At 32.4% G+C, this 19272-nt stretch overlaps 1 protein-coding gene across 4 annotated transcripts in view; it reads right to left on the bottom strand.

Moving 5' to 3' along the window:
* Window positions 1-827: 827 nt before the first annotated feature.
* Window positions 828-19272, bottom strand: part of KRAS (KRAS proto-oncogene, GTPase) — a 49420-nt gene continuing 30975 nt past the window's right edge. For 3 of the 4 annotated variants that reach the window (XM_037034008.1, XM_037034010.1, XM_037034007.1), the window contains exons 3-6: window positions 18523-18701; window positions 17011-17170; window positions 9718-9841; window positions 5172-5248 (exon numbers count right to left, since the gene is read on the bottom strand). In XM_037034008.1, the coding sequence (XP_036889903.1) occupies window positions 9722-9841; window positions 17011-17170; window positions 18523-18701 (459 nt within the window). In that variant the 3' untranslated portion in view covers window positions 5172-5248; window positions 9718-9721. Of the gene's footprint in view, window positions 5249-9717; window positions 9842-17010; window positions 17171-18522; window positions 18702-19272 lie in introns of all 4 variants that reach the window. The other variant, XM_037034009.1, reaches the window with a different exon arrangement.

The following is a 19272-nucleotide window of genomic DNA, read 5'->3' as shown; positions in this document are numbered from 1 at the left end:
CTGACAATGCCATTTAATTCACATGTAACTAGGCAAAATAATTTCTTGAACACTATTCTCTTAAGTTTTGAAGAAGCACCTTATTTTTGACTCCATTTTGTACATTAGGAAGGTTCACTACAAATCAGATAGCCTCTGGTCATGATTTTAGTGCAGTTAGAGAAATAATAATATATATGTAGATTACTTATGATCGTGAAATAGCCCGCCAGCAATTGGCATTTCATACATACATGTTCAATATTTCCATTGTTTTGCTGCTAGCTGCCTTTGGGCCTTAAAACAAATTTTACCTGTTGTGTATGAATTACCTTCTTTGATAAAAAGTAATAAATATTGTTATTTTTTGTCATAAAGGCAGATGTTTTTTTTTAAGATTTTATTTGTTTACCTTTAGAGAAGAAGGGAAGGAGAGAAGGAGAGAAATATCAATGTATGGTTGCCTCTCATGAGTCCCCCGCTGGGAACTGGCCCACAACCCAGGCATGTGCCGTGACTGGGAATTGAACTCCGATCGTGTGGTTCGCAGACCCGCGCTCAATCCACTGAGCTACACCAGCCAGGGCAAGGAAGATCTGTTTTGTACATACTTCTAAATGAGTTGACATGGCAATGGACTTAAACCTAAGATGGTCTTAAGCTTATGCAAACACTTAAACCTTTACATAATGTTCACAGCACCTTTCATAAATAAAGAATATTTCTAACTTACAAGCTGCAAAAAAAAGATTTACTAGTACACTATACAGTGTCAGTGGCTTATAAATGACTCCATGTCAATTGTGGGGCAAATGTTTCAAATTTCTGTGAAGAAATACACACTGTCATAGACACTGTAACTTTTTATTACATTACAATAATTAGGAGCAGTACAGTTCATGACAAAAATATTACAAATTTCAGATCACTTCACAGCACATACTCCTATAAACATTTAAAAGTTAATTTTAATGAAAAGAGTGGTCATTCTTAAATGTAATGTTTGATATGACCAACATTCCTAGGTCAGCGCAACCAAATGATGGAAAACAAACTGGATCACACTGCGTATGCCTCACCAAAAAAGCACAATGTACAAAATGTGCATGTTTCAGTTTACACTATACAAAAATAGTTAAAATACATTCCAGGTAAACATGTTACATTAAGAAATAGTACTAGTAAGAAATTGGCACTCAAAGGAAAAATGCAAAAGTATTTTCAACATGAAAACACAAGACAGTGGAACTGGAAACTTTTGGATAAAATATTACACAACCCATTTAGCTCTATGGAGAGGTGGACCCTCTGTAACCCACATTTCTGTAGGTAATAACTGTTTTTCCTAAATTCATCTAAATTACCTAGCATCATCCCAAACAGGCACTTAAAACTATTAAACTAAAACAAGTATTAATCTAATTATGACTGTGTTTTAAGAACTGATGAGAATATATCTCTAGAAAGTAATTTTCATTTTCTGAAAGAATTTGCAGCTACCAGTTGTATGCTGTTGAATTTATCAAAACAGATTTCATGCTACCCAATATTAACACGAAGTTATTAAATATAAATTCAGTTTTATAGTAACTGATAGGTTTTTAAAAACCATTAGCACATAATTATCAAGAAATTACTTTTTGACAAATGTAAATGACAGTTTTTATTGCCAACAAAAAAACCTGTGTATATATTGTTTAGAAAAAAATGACTAGGAGAAAAAAATCACTGGAATACAAATGAGATGAATTTGTGCAAACTGCAACTTAACATGCCTCACAAGATTTCTTTATATTATATACTAGGACAAAATTGTGCAGGTGGCAAAAGTTTTTGATAATCTACGAAAGTTAGGTTCTAAATTCCTATGCAGTGTGACTCAGTTAAAATAGAGCCTAGAATTCCTAACTGGGAGTATCCACTCGAATTATACTACAGACTTCTACATTGTTCCACAAACATGTTAATGTCTAAGACTATGTCATTTAGCACTTTTTCAATTTCAACAAGGATTTTTATCTTTAAGGCTGTAATAATTAAATAATATTTACGTTACTTCTAGAATCATCTCTCCCCTTTTAAAGTCTCTATAAAAACAACCTTTTGTCAAATCATTTAAAATTCATATGATAAAGGATAATTACCACTGCTTTAAAAAAATTGTCCAGCTATGTCAAAAATGCAAGAGTCCTAAAATTCCCTCAATTATGCGCTGCTGTTCTTAAAGTCTGGCACTTCTTTCTCTTGGAGAGAAACAAGAAGAGGTTCAATATAAGTCTTAACATCCCACCTACCATCAAGATGATATTCTGTAAGTCTGTAGTTTAGCAAAGCATTTCAGAAATCATAATGATTTCTACAAAGAAAGTTCCTTTTCTGTAAATTAGTTCAGGCATCTGTTTATTCCTACTTAGATAAACATAACTTTTAGAATTCAATATTTAATTTTAAAAGTCCATTTTAATTACTTACACAAAGAGACCAACCAGAATATTATACACTTGGGAATTTTAATATTATTATGTCATACAACTTAATGTATACTGTAATTGTCCCAATAGAATCACATAATTATGCCAAATAAAAAATATATAATCAAGTTTCCTCCTTTAAAACAATGAAATAAAAGTAATTTATATAAAGAAGCTTGATTAACCAGTTACAATGGAATCAGAGCAAAATAATTACTCCAGAAATGGAAGAAACCTTAAAGAGACCAACTCTCTTCCTTCCAAAACTAAAATACGCATTATGTTATCCCTGGGTCATGTGCCAAATGCCTCAGGAGGGTATCAGACCACTTGAGAATATGCGCACTACTACTTTGGGAAAGGGGGTAAGTCCCCTTTACCACAGTATCTCCAGTGCCTTGTGTAGTGCCTGGCATTTAGTGGGCACTCAAGTATGTGGAATTAATAAACCATGCTAAAAGGTAAGCTTTATGAATTAAATTTTAAAGTATTTTTCCTTGTAAGCTTTTAATTATTAAAACAATGCAGTATGTCACTGTTACTAGGGCTAGTCCTAATTATAAATTATCTAAGGAAATTTTTCAGCACTACCCTTATTAAATTCTTCTTCCACTGGATAGGGTTCTGTCTACTCGCAGAAGATATGAAAATTCCTACATGGTCACTAACGGACCAGGCAGCAAACAGATAATATTCAAAAGATCAAGGTTAAATTGCTACAGCCACCACCTCAAAATTAGCCGTTAGGTCCAATCTCATGGTAGTATCTGTCAGGTCATGTTGAACCGAGGAAGGGAGGAAGATGTAGGGCATTTTGATGTGACTTGATGGGAAGTCTTCAAGGAGATTACTAAAGCAGCATAAATCTTGAATGTAGGGGAATTAGACATATTAAAAGGAAAAGCATCAAGTCGTGGGTCATACAGAAGGGTAGGCTGGCAAGATGACACTTATATGGGAGAAGGGTGTTAAATATTGAGAAAGAATATTCAAAAATAAACTTCACCTCTTGTACAATTTTGCCTAAGACTGGCACTGAAGATGGTAACACGGGTAAGAACTTATAGATTGTGCTGAGATTGACAAAGAGGCATATTTTTATGTAAACTGAATGTAAATCATGTAATTGTAATGCTAGCTATAGCCTTGAGATGACTTATTTTAACATAAAGAAATGGGTAAGTGATTTGCCCAAAATTGGAGTTGTAAAGACACCAGAATCTAAAGTCGCTTTCCCCCTAGTCCACTGATTGATTATTTTCACATCAACATACCTTCTCACTTCAAATATCTTAAAATAAGGAACATTTTAAATGTACTAAAATAATTTTGTTAATTTAGCTAGTTTTAAGCATTAGATAGTCTTCAAATATGGACCAGATTTGGAAAATTTTATGAAATATTACTTTAGCCATGTTAAGAGAACTAGCCAATACTAGAGACTCTGAAACTCTTCCCTTTGTTTAAAAAAACTAGTCTTCCCCATCCCCACCCCCAAAATCTCATTTAAAATAATTTATTAAAAAAGTTTTTTTTTAAGTGATATTCTTGATGTGTAAGCAGAACCACCACACAGTGAGAATGTATCTTGCTGAGCTAGCCAAACCTCTCCCAGTTCCCGTTTTGGACCAGCCAATGCTTGACAACACAGGAAGACCATCGGGATGCTCTCCACACTGTGAAACTCACAATGAAGCTCACGGGTTCACACAGGACTTCAACTTGGTTTTTTTTAACACCTACTAAGCTAAGTGGCTCAAATAATCTTTAATACCAGAATTAAAACTATTTTTAAAGACTGAAGTTCAAGAAAAGGTTTAAAGTTACTCTAGGAAACAGCAATCTGACACATGGTACTACATTTAATTCCTATGAGAATTTTTACACATGTTAAAATGTTTTAAGTTATTACAAAAATTTAGTAGCATGTAAATATAGCCCACAAATGGTTGCTATAATTCTCATTACATACCAGATCTCCATTAACAGAAAAAGCTATTCAGAGTATTATAGGAATTTTTCTCATATGGAAAGTAAATGGCCTTTTAATAATTTTCCATTGCCCTTTTTTTCCATTTTTTCCTTTTATAGAAAAAATATAATATTTGGGAGAACATGACTATAACAAATATCAGTGGAAAGAGGAAGAAAAGCTTTATGAACAGTGTCAATTTACATTCATTAGGGGTGCCTGAAACTAGAGAACATGACGCCTACAAGAAGAACCTACAGGAAGCTCAGAAATTCATGTTCCCTCAATGTTTCTGTAAAACCATAGTGAAATCTCAACTGAAGTTATAATTAGCATATATGTGATTAGATAAAACAGAATGGGGAGGATTCAAAAGCTTCATTAATTTGTTTCACACCAAAGTTCACAACTGGTAAGAAAAATAGGAAGTAATCAACAGCATGCACCAAAAACCCAAGAAATAAATCTCAGGTATTCAATTTCTTTTTCACAGGCATTGCTAGTTCAAAAACCAAAACTCAGGGAATACTGGCACTTAAAGGAAAAAAAGTTTCCACTGTCATTTTAAAAGAAGCATTCAGGATAAAAGCTAACAGTTTGGATGGAGCAGAAAGAAAGTTAGGTAATGCTAGAACAAATGCTAATAATTTAGTGTAATGTACAAAAATTACCACTTAAGTATGCCTTAAGAAAAAAGTACAAATTGTATTTACATAATTATACACTTTGTCTTTGACTTCTTTTTCTTCTTTTTACCATCTTTGCTCATCTTTTCTTTATGTTTTCGAATTTCTCGAACTAATGTATAGAAGGCATCATCAACACCCTGAAACATATAACAAGTATTAAAATGTGAATATATTTGATGATTTGAGGTATACAGATAAACTAATGGAAACATCAATACTGAGAAAGAATAAGGACACTACATTTTTCTTTAGGCAAGTAAATATTTATCACACTTTTATGCTTCTTTAATGTCTTCTTCATGAATATTTTTGTCAATATTATAGGGAACACTGACTTTACCCAAAGGCAATGAAAAGTAATGGCACAGAATCTTACGTAAGCTTCACAAATGACATTTTCTCAGAACTTAATTTGCTACCAATTTTTTTACATGTTGACACACCTTGTTAACCAAAATCCATACGCCATGTGTGTGAATATATATTTATACTTAATTATCCCTGAGTTCCTAAATATTAGATATTAAGCCATACAAGTATAAACTATTTCAAAAATACAATAACATTTGTGTTGTTTTAATACTTATTTAAAATCATTAGCCTTAGATAATTACCAAGTACTGAACAGTATTTGAATATACTTCTAGTGTTTCAAATATTATATACAGGTGGGTTAGGCATTGGTTTCAATTATACTCAATCATTTAAGTAAGAAATTTAAAGTAACCCCAACACAAGACACTACTTTGAGAAATGTAATACTCAGATTTGTGAAGAATGGAGCTAAATTACTTAAATACCGGTGTAATTTACCAATTTAAAGAACATTCTCTTTTATTTATTATTGTTTTAGTTTCTTTTTAATATATTAAGTATTCAATAGTTTGCCATATAAAGCAAATGCTTCATCTTCAAAGGAATACCCACTTGGTCATTGTGATCCATTTGGCCAACATCTATTTGTGATCAAGGTAATGTATCTAAATCAGTATTGGATGAAAGTGATTATAAAAAGGAGTAATTTTCAACCCAATTCATAATGTGAAAGTGGCACTCTGAATATGGTAGCAGGACAGACTCTGACTGTGCAATACTGAAATAATACAAGATTTATGCATGTCAACTCTTCTCATGTCCCTGTTAGAGCAAATTAAATATAAAAGTACAATGTTAAAAATTAAAGAAAAATGTAATCCTCAATATACTTTAAAATCTCTTCACCTCAGCAGTTATTTTTAAAAGCTTGTTAACATACTGGTATTTTTAAACCTAGACACTAGAGGGAGTCCTAGGAACAAATACCCAACAAATGAACCTGCATAAATCTCATCACCTTGGGGCTTTTTCTCATTTTGGCCATCTCTGCTGATATTCATATAAACACATTTGTTACGTTATCTTGAAAATAATTTAAAATTTAACTGATGTTTCTCCCTTGTTGTATTACTAAAATCTTCCAAAATTAGTATTTCAAAATTGTAGCAAAATTACATGAAGGCATTTTCAAGTTACATTTATCTAATTTTCACAACAGATCTAAAACTCGAAAAGTATTACCAATATTTTAAAAGTGAACAGAACAATAATGAGGTCTGCTCACATTTAAACACATATTAGCAAGATAAAAGCCAGCATTACTGATTTGAATACCAATGATTAAAAGTTCCCCAATAAAGCTGACAAGCTGCACACACTGAATGCTCCCTGCTTTGTGATACCATTACTAATATATGTTTTGTTTCACCCAAAGTAGTGAGGAATATGGTAAGACAATTTATCATCAATATAATCAGAGCTTAATATACAAAACCTTCATGCTCATCTTAACAAATAAAAAGCAAAAACTTCTAATGATATAAAAAATAACTTTATAGCTCACTGTCCCCTAATATATAACCATAAACACTTAGAATGGAATACTTAAGAGAGGATCCAATCCACCTCAGTTAACCATCACAAATTCTTTAATCACATATCCGTATGCAGTCTACACTCTTTCAACTTTTATAATGAAGAAAAGTATCAAAGGTACTAAAATAATAAAGCAGATGAAAAGAAAAGCCACAGGATGGATACAGAAAACACATTAAAAAATCATTTTATTTATTTAGATTTAGAGACGGGAAGGGAAGGAGAAAGAGGGAGAAAAACACCAATGTGTGGTTGCCTCTCATGCACCCCCTACTAAGTGAGGACCTGGCTCACAATCCAGGCTTGTGCCCTTAATCAAACCAGCAACCCTTTGGCTTGCAGGCCCTCGCTGACTCCACTAAGCTACACCAGCCAGAGCTGAGAAGAACACATTTTAAGTTGAAAACAATGCAAGTACTTAGGAGACAACAAAACCCAAATCTGTGAACATTATCTCCTAAGATTCTGACAAGTACTTTAGGTCCGTACTGCACTGAATTTTCCTTTCTATCCAATCTTACTAAAATTAAACAATTTCAAGGATTAGAGAAATGTTACAATTAATCAAAACAAAGCAGTAAATGCCTTTTTTTAATATAGGAACTAGTCATTCTCATACACACATATATAAGACAAAAGTAATACCCCAGTAATTATTTTGTTTAAACACATCCATTTTTGAACTAAGAAAACTAACTGGTATCTATCATTGTAAAATTAATTTTGTAAAATATTTTCATTAAAAATGTTAAGTATTACAAAGTACACTTTTTTCCTGCCATCCATGTCCACTGAAAAAAACAAGGATTCAATTCATCATGCCCAATTATCTGACATTCACAATACATAGGCACTGAAAATACAGTTTGCACAAATGAGGTACTTTAGAAAAGTAACTGATTCCACCTTTAAATAAAAATTACAGCACAAAACTTATTTTATTCTAAATAGTTCTACTTTAAAAACTGATCTAATAGTAAGATAATAAGGAGAAAATAAAAATTAAAACTTAATTAAATTTAATTAAAAATTAAATAATCACTTAAATGGTGACAGCTACTGTAATTTAAGAAGCTTGACTTTCCAAAATGCATTGCAATAAATTTTACCACACCTTCTAAATTAATATATTCTTTAGATAATGATACTAAAAAATGTCAAGGGTTCCTAATTTCTCTAACAATTAATGCCAGTCATGCTTTGTTTCCTCTTCTGAGTGTAGATTAGCACTGGACCACATACTATCTTTTGGAACAAAATCTATTCCAATGTATATGTTATACTTTTGGGAGCCACATTATTTCTGACCTTAAATTCATATAATAAATACTACCTACCTTTAGTTTAATCTGCACAATAAATGATAACTTAAAATTTTACCTCACAGTCTCTCACAGAACATTATTTATTACAAACAACATACATCAAAATCTTAAGCTCTGGCATAAAGTTTATGGCATCTATAGTGTAAAATGTTTTCTGAGCAAGACCAAATTTAATATGGGTTGATTTAAGAACAGAAATCGAGAAATTTCACACAATAAAATCCAATTGGGCAGCTATTAAGTGCCAGGAACCTCATTAGGCCATGGTCATGCAAAAATTAAAAATATATGATTCTGGCTCTCTAAGATTTTACAGTACAGCAATCAAATATAAAAGAGGTTATTTCAAAATAACAGGGTAAGTACGTAATGGTTAAAAACAGTATACTGAGAATATACAAGAAGGGCATTACAGTCAGTCTAAGGGATTGAAGAAAGATTCTTAGGGAATAGATTAGAGAATCATGAGTGAGTGTTAGTTAATTAAGGCTAGAGGATAAGAATACTATTATTCCAAACAAGAGCAACAGCCAAGCCTAGAGGGAAGATAAGCAAAATAACCTGGTGTTCATTTACAAGGGCAAAAAAATTTTCAAGGACTTTTTAGAACTAAGGCCAAAGACTAGAGAGGGTAAGAAGATGTTAAGAGCCATCTGTAACATGCTATGAAATTTGAGATTTTATTCCATAGTTAACAGGAAGTCAGTAACTGGATTTAAAGATAAGAGAATGATATTTAAGAATATCTCTCTGGTTGCACCCTGAAGGAAGGCAGCAACACGTAAATCGAGTAAGAGGTTTTAATAGTTCCAGGAAGAAACCAAAGAGGCTGAACTGATAATGTAGAAAAAGTTAGAATGTAACATCATAGAAATTTGAGGCTGTCTCCACCTGGGGGTAAAAAAGAAGTATGAAGGGGTCATACAAAGACTCCCAGGTTTTTGACCTGGGTAAAAAGTGATGTTGACAACCACTGAGTTAGAATTGTTAAGATCTGGGCCACTCAGCCTTATTACTCTATACGGTTTCTTAGCATTTTTCTTTCTAGACCCTAAGACAAATGTAGATTAGTCTATAGCCATCAAAACTGCCTCAATTATAATTAATATCCATAAAATAAAAATAAAAATATACCAAATATAGAAACATACTACCCATTTCTTTTTTAAGATATTTAATTTTTAAAAATTATTCCTTTTACCTCTTATTCCCTTCACCATTTTCACCTGTCTCTCCCAACCCACCTCCCTCTGGGGTTTCTTTTAGTATTTCAAATTAAAAGCCCATACCTAGGTAGTTCTAAAGTGATTGCTACTTTGTTACCTTGGAAAGACATCCGCTTTCTGCCAAAATTAATATGCTGAACTTACCAGATTACATTACAATGCATTTTTTAATTTTCACACAGCCAGGAGTCTTTTCTTCTTTGCTGATTTTTTTCAATCTGTATTGTCGGATCTCTCTCACCAATGTATAAAAAGCATCCTCCACTCTCTGCATTGTAAAACACAACTTCTTTAAAGTCTGTTTCATTGGTAATAATAATTTATTGGGACAGCCATGTGCAAGAAGTTTGAAATTATGAGCTTTACTTGAGAATTTCTTTTTAAAACAGTTTTAAAATATGGCTTGAATCCTGGTTTGTTCTTTAAAGTCAGTTTTGTAATGGAATTAAAAGTTAAAAAAATTAAATTAGCAATGAGAGGACATGATGAAAAACTTAGTTACTTGTATTAGTATAATCATTTTACTTTGCTAGTCATTGAATTAATTAAAACCTAAAGTTAGACTTAAATTGCTTAACTTAGGGAGACCAGATGCTATATGAAGTAGCACTGATTGTGCCCCCCGCAACCCTGAGGGGGAAGTGAGGAGAAAGTGGCACAAAAAGGATTTTAACCTTTGTTCTTTAAAACAAAACAAAACCCCACACACATACACATCTTGGGGAAAAAAGTCAGGTGAAGAGACTGGAATCTTGAGTTCTCCCTTCAATAACAACACTGTCCAGTGCATTTCCAGGATGGACAAGTGGAGCTGAAACTAGGACTTTTGTAGATGGGTAACTACATTATTTAAAGAAAACTGCTATAAATGAGGGCTGTTTATCACAGAATTCTAAACATTATCAACTGCTTAACATAAAACAGTAGCAGTGTATTCTGTATCCTGATTACAAGTTTTAAAAATAATTTTGGGAACAGTCTCCAATTATACTGGCCTCATACTTTCGATTTTAATTCAAATACTCTAAACATGGAGAAGGGACTTCTGCATAAGACCACGGAGAGAAAGCTATGATGTCAAACACAACTGTGTATGGTCACATGGAGATCAACAAGGTTTTTAATATCTTTCCCAGTCCAAAAAGGACTAAGTGTTTAGTTAAACTGATGCACTGCTAGTTTGTCTAGAAAACTATACCACCAAAGTAGAAGCTTACATCTAAAAAAGAAATACAAATAATAATCTACATGTAGTGCATATTAATTTGAAAGATGTAATATCTGTGTGCATTCTTCTCAAAGAATGAATTAAGTGCTTCGGAAAGCTGGCCTATTTTATTGCACATTTATGTTTTAAATTTTAAGCTTAATGTTTTAAATTTTAATTTTAGGAATGAATGAATTACTATGGGGAGTAGAATATTTTAAGTCTCTGGGATTGGTAACATCAGTCTTTCCATGAACTAAATGTGACCAAATGCTCTCAGCACCCCAAGAGCTAACACATATCAGTTGTATGGTACTTTTAAATTAAATCAGGCACAGAGAATTGGCCATTTAAGTATTAACTGAAGTTGACAGCTAAGGCTTAATTTTTGCATGCAGAAGTCATCACTCATACATTGCTTATTTATAACAGTTAAAAGAAAAAAAGGCACTTCAATTCTTTAGGGTATATTAATTTTTTATAAATCTCAAAAATATATCAAGAGCTCCTTCACTAGAGTTTGGTAATTTACCATTAAAGTAAAACTTTAAACTCATAAAACTCAGTTTCAGTTAAGAAGTGGGCATTATAATAATATATTGTTTATAAGTAAAATGTGTATCTCAAGCCCTGACCAGTGTGGCTCAGTTGGTTGGGCACTGTCCCTCACAGCGAAAGGTCGCCAGTTCGATTCCTACTTGGGCATGCCTGGGTTGCAGGTTCAGTTCCTTGTCTGGGAGCATATGAGAGGAAACCGGTCGATGTTTCTCTCTCACATTGGATGTTTCTCTCCTTCTCTTTCATCTCCCTTATCCTCTCTCTAAAAATAAAAAAATAAAATCTTAAAAAAAAGTACATCTCAAAAGTTGCTTATGCCATCCATATCACTATATGTTTTTATTCAGCTATCTCAAATCAAAATCACTGTAGCTCAAGAAAATTTGTTTTTTATTTTTAACGAAATCAACTAGCTAGCTAAGCTCATGGCAAAATAAAAATTCCCAATCACTTTCTGAAGTCATCAAATATTTTGGTACTTTAAATTATATAACCACTTGTACCTGCATATAAAATTTTAACATTTTATATTTACCATTAATTTTCAAGGAAATTATTTTTACTCCTAAGTCCTTGAAAAAATAGGTATATTTGAAACTATCAATGTTCAATAATATAAATAATTTTAGGCATCAAAATGACTTTCACATAGCATGTAAAATGTAAAGCATGAACTAGCATTTGAAATCTTCACAAATTCTTTCAATTTGAAAATTAATGAAAGAAATTTAAATGTATAAATTAAACAAACCAGGTAAAAGCTCATATTTTTTAAGAATGTCAAGATTTTCTCCTGTTTTTAGAAAGTTACAAGGTCAGTGTAGAAGAACTTAAAACATGCTAGGAGAGGAGAAAAACAGGGTTTGGGTCCTCTATTAATTTAGCAGAAATGAAGACTGATTGCAACTTATTTTAAAAATCAGCTTGAAAGAGTCTACTTTATAAGTGTGCACATCCCCATCACCAATACCAGAATATTTTATTTGTTTTCCAGCAATGCAGAGAGAGAATTGGAAGCCAATGATTAAAAAAGAAGAGACTACTACCCACCACCAAAATAGTCAGTATTAGGACCTCAGTGGCTGAAATAACAGTGAGAAACAGTTATTCTGAAGTGGCTTTTCACTAATTTTTATTACTAGGAAATTTAAATTATTTTTTAAAGAATCAATTATTTACCATATTTTCTCAGATTTAATATTTCTTATTTTTTGGTAACACATTTCAAGATCATAGAGACATCAGACATTATTTATCCTTGTGTATATACCCTAAACTACTGGCACTAGCACAGAACACTGGTTTCATATGCCAAAATTTGTAGGTAATTTTTAAAGATAAAGTATAGCTGAAACGTACTCAATACCCAACTGTGGCTAGTTGCTAAACTCTTAACTGGCACTTAATGATTTATTCCTGAAAATACAGCTTATTGCCACACACACTCATTTTCAAATGTCAGTTACCAAACTTTAAGAACAGCTGAAAATACTTGTTAGGAACAAAAGTATACAAGTCTGTACATGTAAATTTTAAAAAATCAAACTATTTGATGATACCTTCAGCTCAGCTATTATCTGAAAACATACTTGTGAGACTGAGGTAACAGAGCATTCCATAGTAGAGAAAGAACTGTTAACGGCACCATTTCATATTCTGGTGGCTATAATGCTTTCACTAAGAGATTTCTTTTTAAACAAGTACCAGTATTTGTTCCTACCGAATGGCTTATTATCTGCAAAAATTCTCCCAAATTCTTTCAAGGAAATAACACTTCAAACACCCTAATTATAGACAGATGCAAGAATACTAGCTTTCTTGGGGGAGAGGAATGGGAAGAACAAGGTGTATTCTAGAAAGCAAATTTTCAATGCTAAATTTCTCAAGAAACCTTTCAAATACAGCCCATCTTAGGTATGGAAATGCAGCAATACCCCTAACTGGGAGGCTTGGTATGGTACACAGCAGGGGCTCAGTAACTGTTCCATTTTTAACTCATAAAAAGCTACAGTCCAAAATATTGATCTCAGGTACACAAATTTGACTACCATTAAACAAAAATATGGCACGTAATGTCTTCCATTTGGTTTGTTAAAATGGTCAAAAGTTTTCTTTAATGGAGGTCTTTAACAACTAATTTTAGGTATCTAGAAATGAAGAACAAAAGCCAGGATGCAATCACTCAAAATTTTTCAGTTCATAAAACTAATTTTCACATAATGCTCAAGTTGAGACCTCCAGAAAGCAAAACAGCTGAATCAGGAGTAGCAGATACGCAGAGAATTCTGCTTCTGTCATCCACTTTACTGAACCTCCCCACTTTTGATTTTAGCTGGCTGGAAAACACACAGCTGACTACCATGGTGCCAAGGTTTTGGTTTCAACAGCCTTTGCCCACACCGCCACGCACTGCTCAAGGAAGCCAGGAAAACCTGGCAATTCCTAACTGCCTATATAAACATATACGAGGTAGCAGTCTTTACAAAGCAGGGTCATAGGGACCACACACAACACACTAGCAGAAAAGAAAAATTACTCTAGCCGTTCAGATATGGACTAAAATGATTGTAAGTAAATATAAGTCATTATATCCTAGCCATGTAGAGGGCTTTTTAAAGTTGGTGAAATATATATTCGGCAACCCTTATCTTAAAAAAGTACAAGAAATTTTCTCTCCCCCCACTCCTTCTAGTTCCCTTTCACAGAACAGAAGGTTTTACTATAAATTTTTACAGGCTTACATTAGTAATTTTAAGTTGAGAAGTCTGCCCTAACTTCTAGTGTTGAATCAATAGTACAGTTCCCCAGAGAATCGGCTATCAGTACACTACAACCGGAAGGCCAAATGTAGCCACAGTCTATTTTTTGTACTGCCCAAAGGCTAAAAGTGATTTTTGCATGTATAAAGGTTTATAAGGAAAAAATGCAATGGATACCCTTTGTGGCTCACAATTCTTAAAGTATTTATTATCTGGCCATTAACAGAGAAAGTGTGCCAGCCCCTAACTTACATTTGTGAGAAGCTCTAAATGAATGTCCTGTTCCTACTAACTTCAAATTAATTCTCTTGGTGTTTGTGTTTTAGGTTCATGCTCAAGACCAAAACTTGAGGCATGAAATAAGTAGCTGTTAATAAAATACAACAAGGATGTGTATATTTATTTTGTTCAAATAACAAATAAAAATTAGCAAGTAACAAAATATTCTGCAGAAAATAGGGCTTAAATTTTCACAAAACACTAGAGACATAAAACTTATAAAATTTAAATGTTTCATTTTACAATCTCCACAATTAGTACTTGAATAAATCTTTACAAAATCTTCCAAAAGCATGCAAATATCAAATTAATTTCAACAGAAGATGAAAAAATCTGAAAGGCAAATCAATAAGTCTATGTAATGAAAAAAATCAAAGATTAGAAACTAAATATCGAGTTATAGTTTAGCAACATAAATTACATAAGTATATCAATAAAACAGGATTTAAATATAAGAAAAGTTGCGCACTTAGGTTACAAAATGAAGTATTCCTTTATATCACTCAACATTTTAATTAGATGATCCACATAAATGTCTACAAAGCAAATTTAATTCACTTCCATATCATACACATTACATACATCTTTCCCAACCACCCCTCCACAAAAACGTATAAAACCTAAAAACCTATTTTAAAAGGAAACCAGGTAGTTTTCTGATTAATTATGAATGCTGTGGTATATTAAAGCATTAACGTCAAACACTAACAATTAACAGTTAGTACTTCTGAGACAGTAACCATAGAACAAGGAAAGAAGACACAGCTCTTTTAGGCTCATCAAATGAGAAGTGGAGGGCAACACTGCGGGAATATCAAGACTTCCTTTTATTGTTTTCTATCGCCTCGCTACTCCAACTATGGTCCATCTACCAAAAGCAGCATCACCTGAGAGCCTGCTCAGACACTCAGAATCTCAGGTCCCAACCTAGACCCAGTGAATTAGAATATAGATTTGAATGAGCCCAGTTCATTCGCACACACATTAAAGTACGAGGATCACTGCTCTATTTGCAATCCTTTACATTAGGCAAAGCCTCTTAGGTTTTTTCTTTATAAAATAAAATGTTAAGTAGTTACAAAAGTATTTTTTAAAAGTTACAAATAGTAAATAGTGCAAGTTAAAATGTTAACGGTATAATCTAAGTAGTAGGTTTGAAGATGCTTTCAATAAAATTCTTTTAATTCTATATTAGCAAATTTTTCATTACAAAATGCTGGGAGAGAAAGTTATAAATATTACAATTATGTTTTTTGAGTACCTCCTCTCTTAATGGAAAACAAGGAATCTGGTCAGAGAAGACCAGTCAAAAGAAAAAGAGAAAAAAAAATGATACCTCCTCCCAGCCTCTGGACCTAGGAATGAATGTGAATAAAATCTTAATTTTTCTAAAGTGCTATATATGTCAAGTCTTTCTTTAACCTATGAAACAGGTTTTAAAATGAGATATTTGTACTATGGTCAAACTACAGAAATTCAGCTTTTAATCCCAAAACAAAGACTTAAAATAGAATTCACTGTTTTTTCACTGTGTACCAAGTTTGTACAACTAGGAAGCAGTACATTTCCACTAGGGAAATAGACATACACCCTAGCTGAATGATAGCTTACTTTTAAATTTTACCCCTCTACAAAATTCAGTGAAAGTTCTAGTGTTTGTAAGTTTAACTTGTAATGAATTCATCAATTTTCTTAACTCCTAATATTACAGTTTTCTGGACTCACAGTTATATGTAACTATGTTCATCTGTATAGAAAATAAACTAATGTTTATTTTCCAAAACAAATGTTCATCTTGTATGAAAAATAAACTAACCAATTTCTTAGTATATGAAAATTGTATTCCGTCATATCCTTATTTATTATTTTCTATATTTTTCCTATACATTAAACTCTTATTTCATACATAAATAATAAGCTGAAATTATTTATTTTACCTAGAGAAAAAAGTTACTTTTAAAATATGGGTATTTTTTTAGACAAAAGTCAAGATCAACCTGGCATTAATTTTTGTCAGAACAACATAGTGAATGAATAACTGAGAATTTCTATTTATTTTCTAAACATTCTCTTGCTTCAATGAAGGCTTTCTCCAAGAATAAACATCTCCTTAAAAAAGTTCTACCTAAGTAAAATACTTCAAATATGACAAAATTTAATCTAGAAACATGACATATGACTCTTAATGGCACTTCTGAAAGAGAAATTCAATATTTGTTCCCCTGTTCTTTCACTTTATAAATGTAGCAGCCAAAAGAAAATTCCCACACTTCCTGAGTCCTGCGTGTAACATGTGCTGAGTTAAAGAGAATGTTCAATAAAACATTCTCTTTAAAAGCCAAAAGTAATACCATGGCCTGGATTAGGCAGCACTGCCCTGTCATATCCTTAAGGGAACATTTACCAAATAAACAGTGCTTTACTTCCTATGTTAATATAATGGAAAGAAAAATTGATAAATTATATTAAATAATGTAACAGTTTTGTTCTCACATATATACATTTATTTATGTTCTTGCCTTCCTGCTCCCAAAATGATATTAGGAGATGTATTAGTAAACTATGATTTATAATTAAAAATCACTTGATATGGTTTGCAGAAAATAGATTTGTATTTATTACAATTTTACTTACCTGTCTCGTCTTTGCTGATGTTTCAATGAAAGGAATTCCATAACTTCTTGCTAAATCCTGAGCCTGTTTTGTGTCTACTGTTCTAGAAGGCAAGTCACATTTATTTCCTACTAGGACCATAGGTACATCTTCAGAGTCTTTAACTCTTTTTATTTGTTCTCTGGGGAGAAAAAAATTACATGAGTGGTATTAAAAATACAAAACTCTTCAAAAAATTATACACACCTTTTCTTATAAAATATGGCTGGAAGAAAACTTTTAATGTAATTCCTGGTTCACGCCATACCAAATTTTCCTTGTTTCTCCTTACCATTATTGTTTCTCTCCATCTTAAACAGAGAACTGTGTCTCTTAAAAGATCAAATACCTAGAAATATACTAAATATACTAAAACTACAACCTAATTCATATGCAGGTACGTCACCTGATAAAATAAATAAATATTTAAAATTTTAGACCAAAAAAGATGCTATGTCTAATTTCTAAATTTATAATCTTTGAAACATATGTAATATATTCTTAAAAGTTTATGTATAGAATTTTTAATAAAAGCATTAATTACATTAACATAATTTTCATACTTTTCTCACAAAAGAGAGTGCCAAGTGGAAAAGATTTTGATTTCTATGTGGACAACACTGATGTTGCTACACTGTTTATTCTGTAAAAGTCTTTTTTCAATAAGATGTGCATAAACTCTATATGTGGGGTAAAATTTATATTCCTTCAAATTTTTGAGTGAATTTCAAAGATGCAGCACGTAATAAAAAGCCAGTTAATCAACAAAAGTATTATCACCCATCCAGATTTCTTTTTCTTGATTACTAGACAATAGAGAAAAATGGAAGAAATGTTAAGCAATATGGTAAAGCTCTTAATTAGGCTAACTCACTGTTAAATGAACATAACCGATGAATGGGATCTTTGCATAATGTGAAGTTTTATGAAAACTATAAACCCTCAAAACACAGAATATAAACTATACTTAGTACAATAGTGATTATTTAAACAAAAGTAGTCAGTTTCAGGCTGATGTGTCAGTTTCTTTAAAAACTAATTGTTCTAATACTTCAATCTATTACAACTTTAGAGTGTGGGGGGAGGTTCTTAAATATCTAACATACAATTCCAAGAAATTCTATAATAACTATACTAGATTATCTTTAAGGCTATTTGAGTGGCACTGCCTCAATTCTACTTTCATATTTTCGTTGATGGTTTTCATGTTTACGATGGTCTAGCGCACAGCTTTGTTGCCTCAGTGCACAGGTGTTAGAGTCAAAGAGGCTTAGGCTTCCATCCCAGGGCCGCCACTCACTACTCGATCTGGAGCAAGTTACTCAACTTCTCTGATCCTCAAGAAGTTCATTTGTAAAATAGGGATATTATCTACCTCATAATTATTCTAAAACTTAAATTAGAGAATTTATCCATGGTGATTGGCAAAGACTAAATAAATGGAAGATACAACTTCTCCTCCATGTCAAGTTATTATAGTCAATTTAAACCCACCTATAATGGTGAATATCTTCAAATGATTTAGTATTATTTATGGCAAATACGCAAAGAAAGCCCTCCCCAGTCCTCATGTACTGGTCCCTCATTGCACTGTACTCCTCTTGACCTGCTGTGTCGAGAATATCCAAGAGACAGGTTTCTCCATCAATTACTACTTGTTTCCTGTAGGAATCCTGAGAAGGGAGAAACACAGTCTAGATTATTATGGTATACTTTTACTTTTATAAAGGTGTTAGACACAACTCATGAAAAAGCACCCAATTCAGAACTAGGCAAATGACTTGAATAGACATCTCTCTAAAGACAGACAAATGGCCAATACACACATGAAAATATGTTCAACATCATCAGGGAAATGCAAATCAAAACCATAGTGAGCTACCACTTCACAGCCATTAGGATGCCTTTTTTTTTCAAAGGGAAAATAACGAGTGTTAGCAAGGATATGGAGAAACAAGATTCCTGTCCACTGCTGGTGGGAATGTAAAATCGTGCAGCCACTGTGGCAAACAATTTTGCAGTTCCTCAAGAAAGCACAACAGAATTAACACATGATCCAGCAATTCCAATCCTTGATACATAACCAAAAGAACTGAAAGCAGGGACTCAAACAGATACCTGCATGCTAATGTTTATAGCAGCATTACTTACAAATGCCAAGATGTAGAAAGAATTCAAGTGTTTATTAACAGATAAGTGGATAAGCAAAATGTGGTATATAAATACAGTGAAAAATTATTGAGT

The sequence above is a fragment of the Sturnira hondurensis genome, unplaced genomic scaffold, assembly GCF_014824575.4.
Source record: "Sturnira hondurensis isolate 20B ecotype Veracruz unplaced genomic scaffold, ASM1482457v3 Scaffold0021795, whole genome shotgun sequence".
Classification (NCBI taxonomy): domain Eukaryota; kingdom Metazoa; phylum Chordata; class Mammalia; order Chiroptera; family Phyllostomidae; genus Sturnira; species Sturnira hondurensis.
The sequence above is the reverse complement of the archived record's forward strand: the minus strand, read 5'-3'. Positions and strand labels throughout refer to the sequence as shown.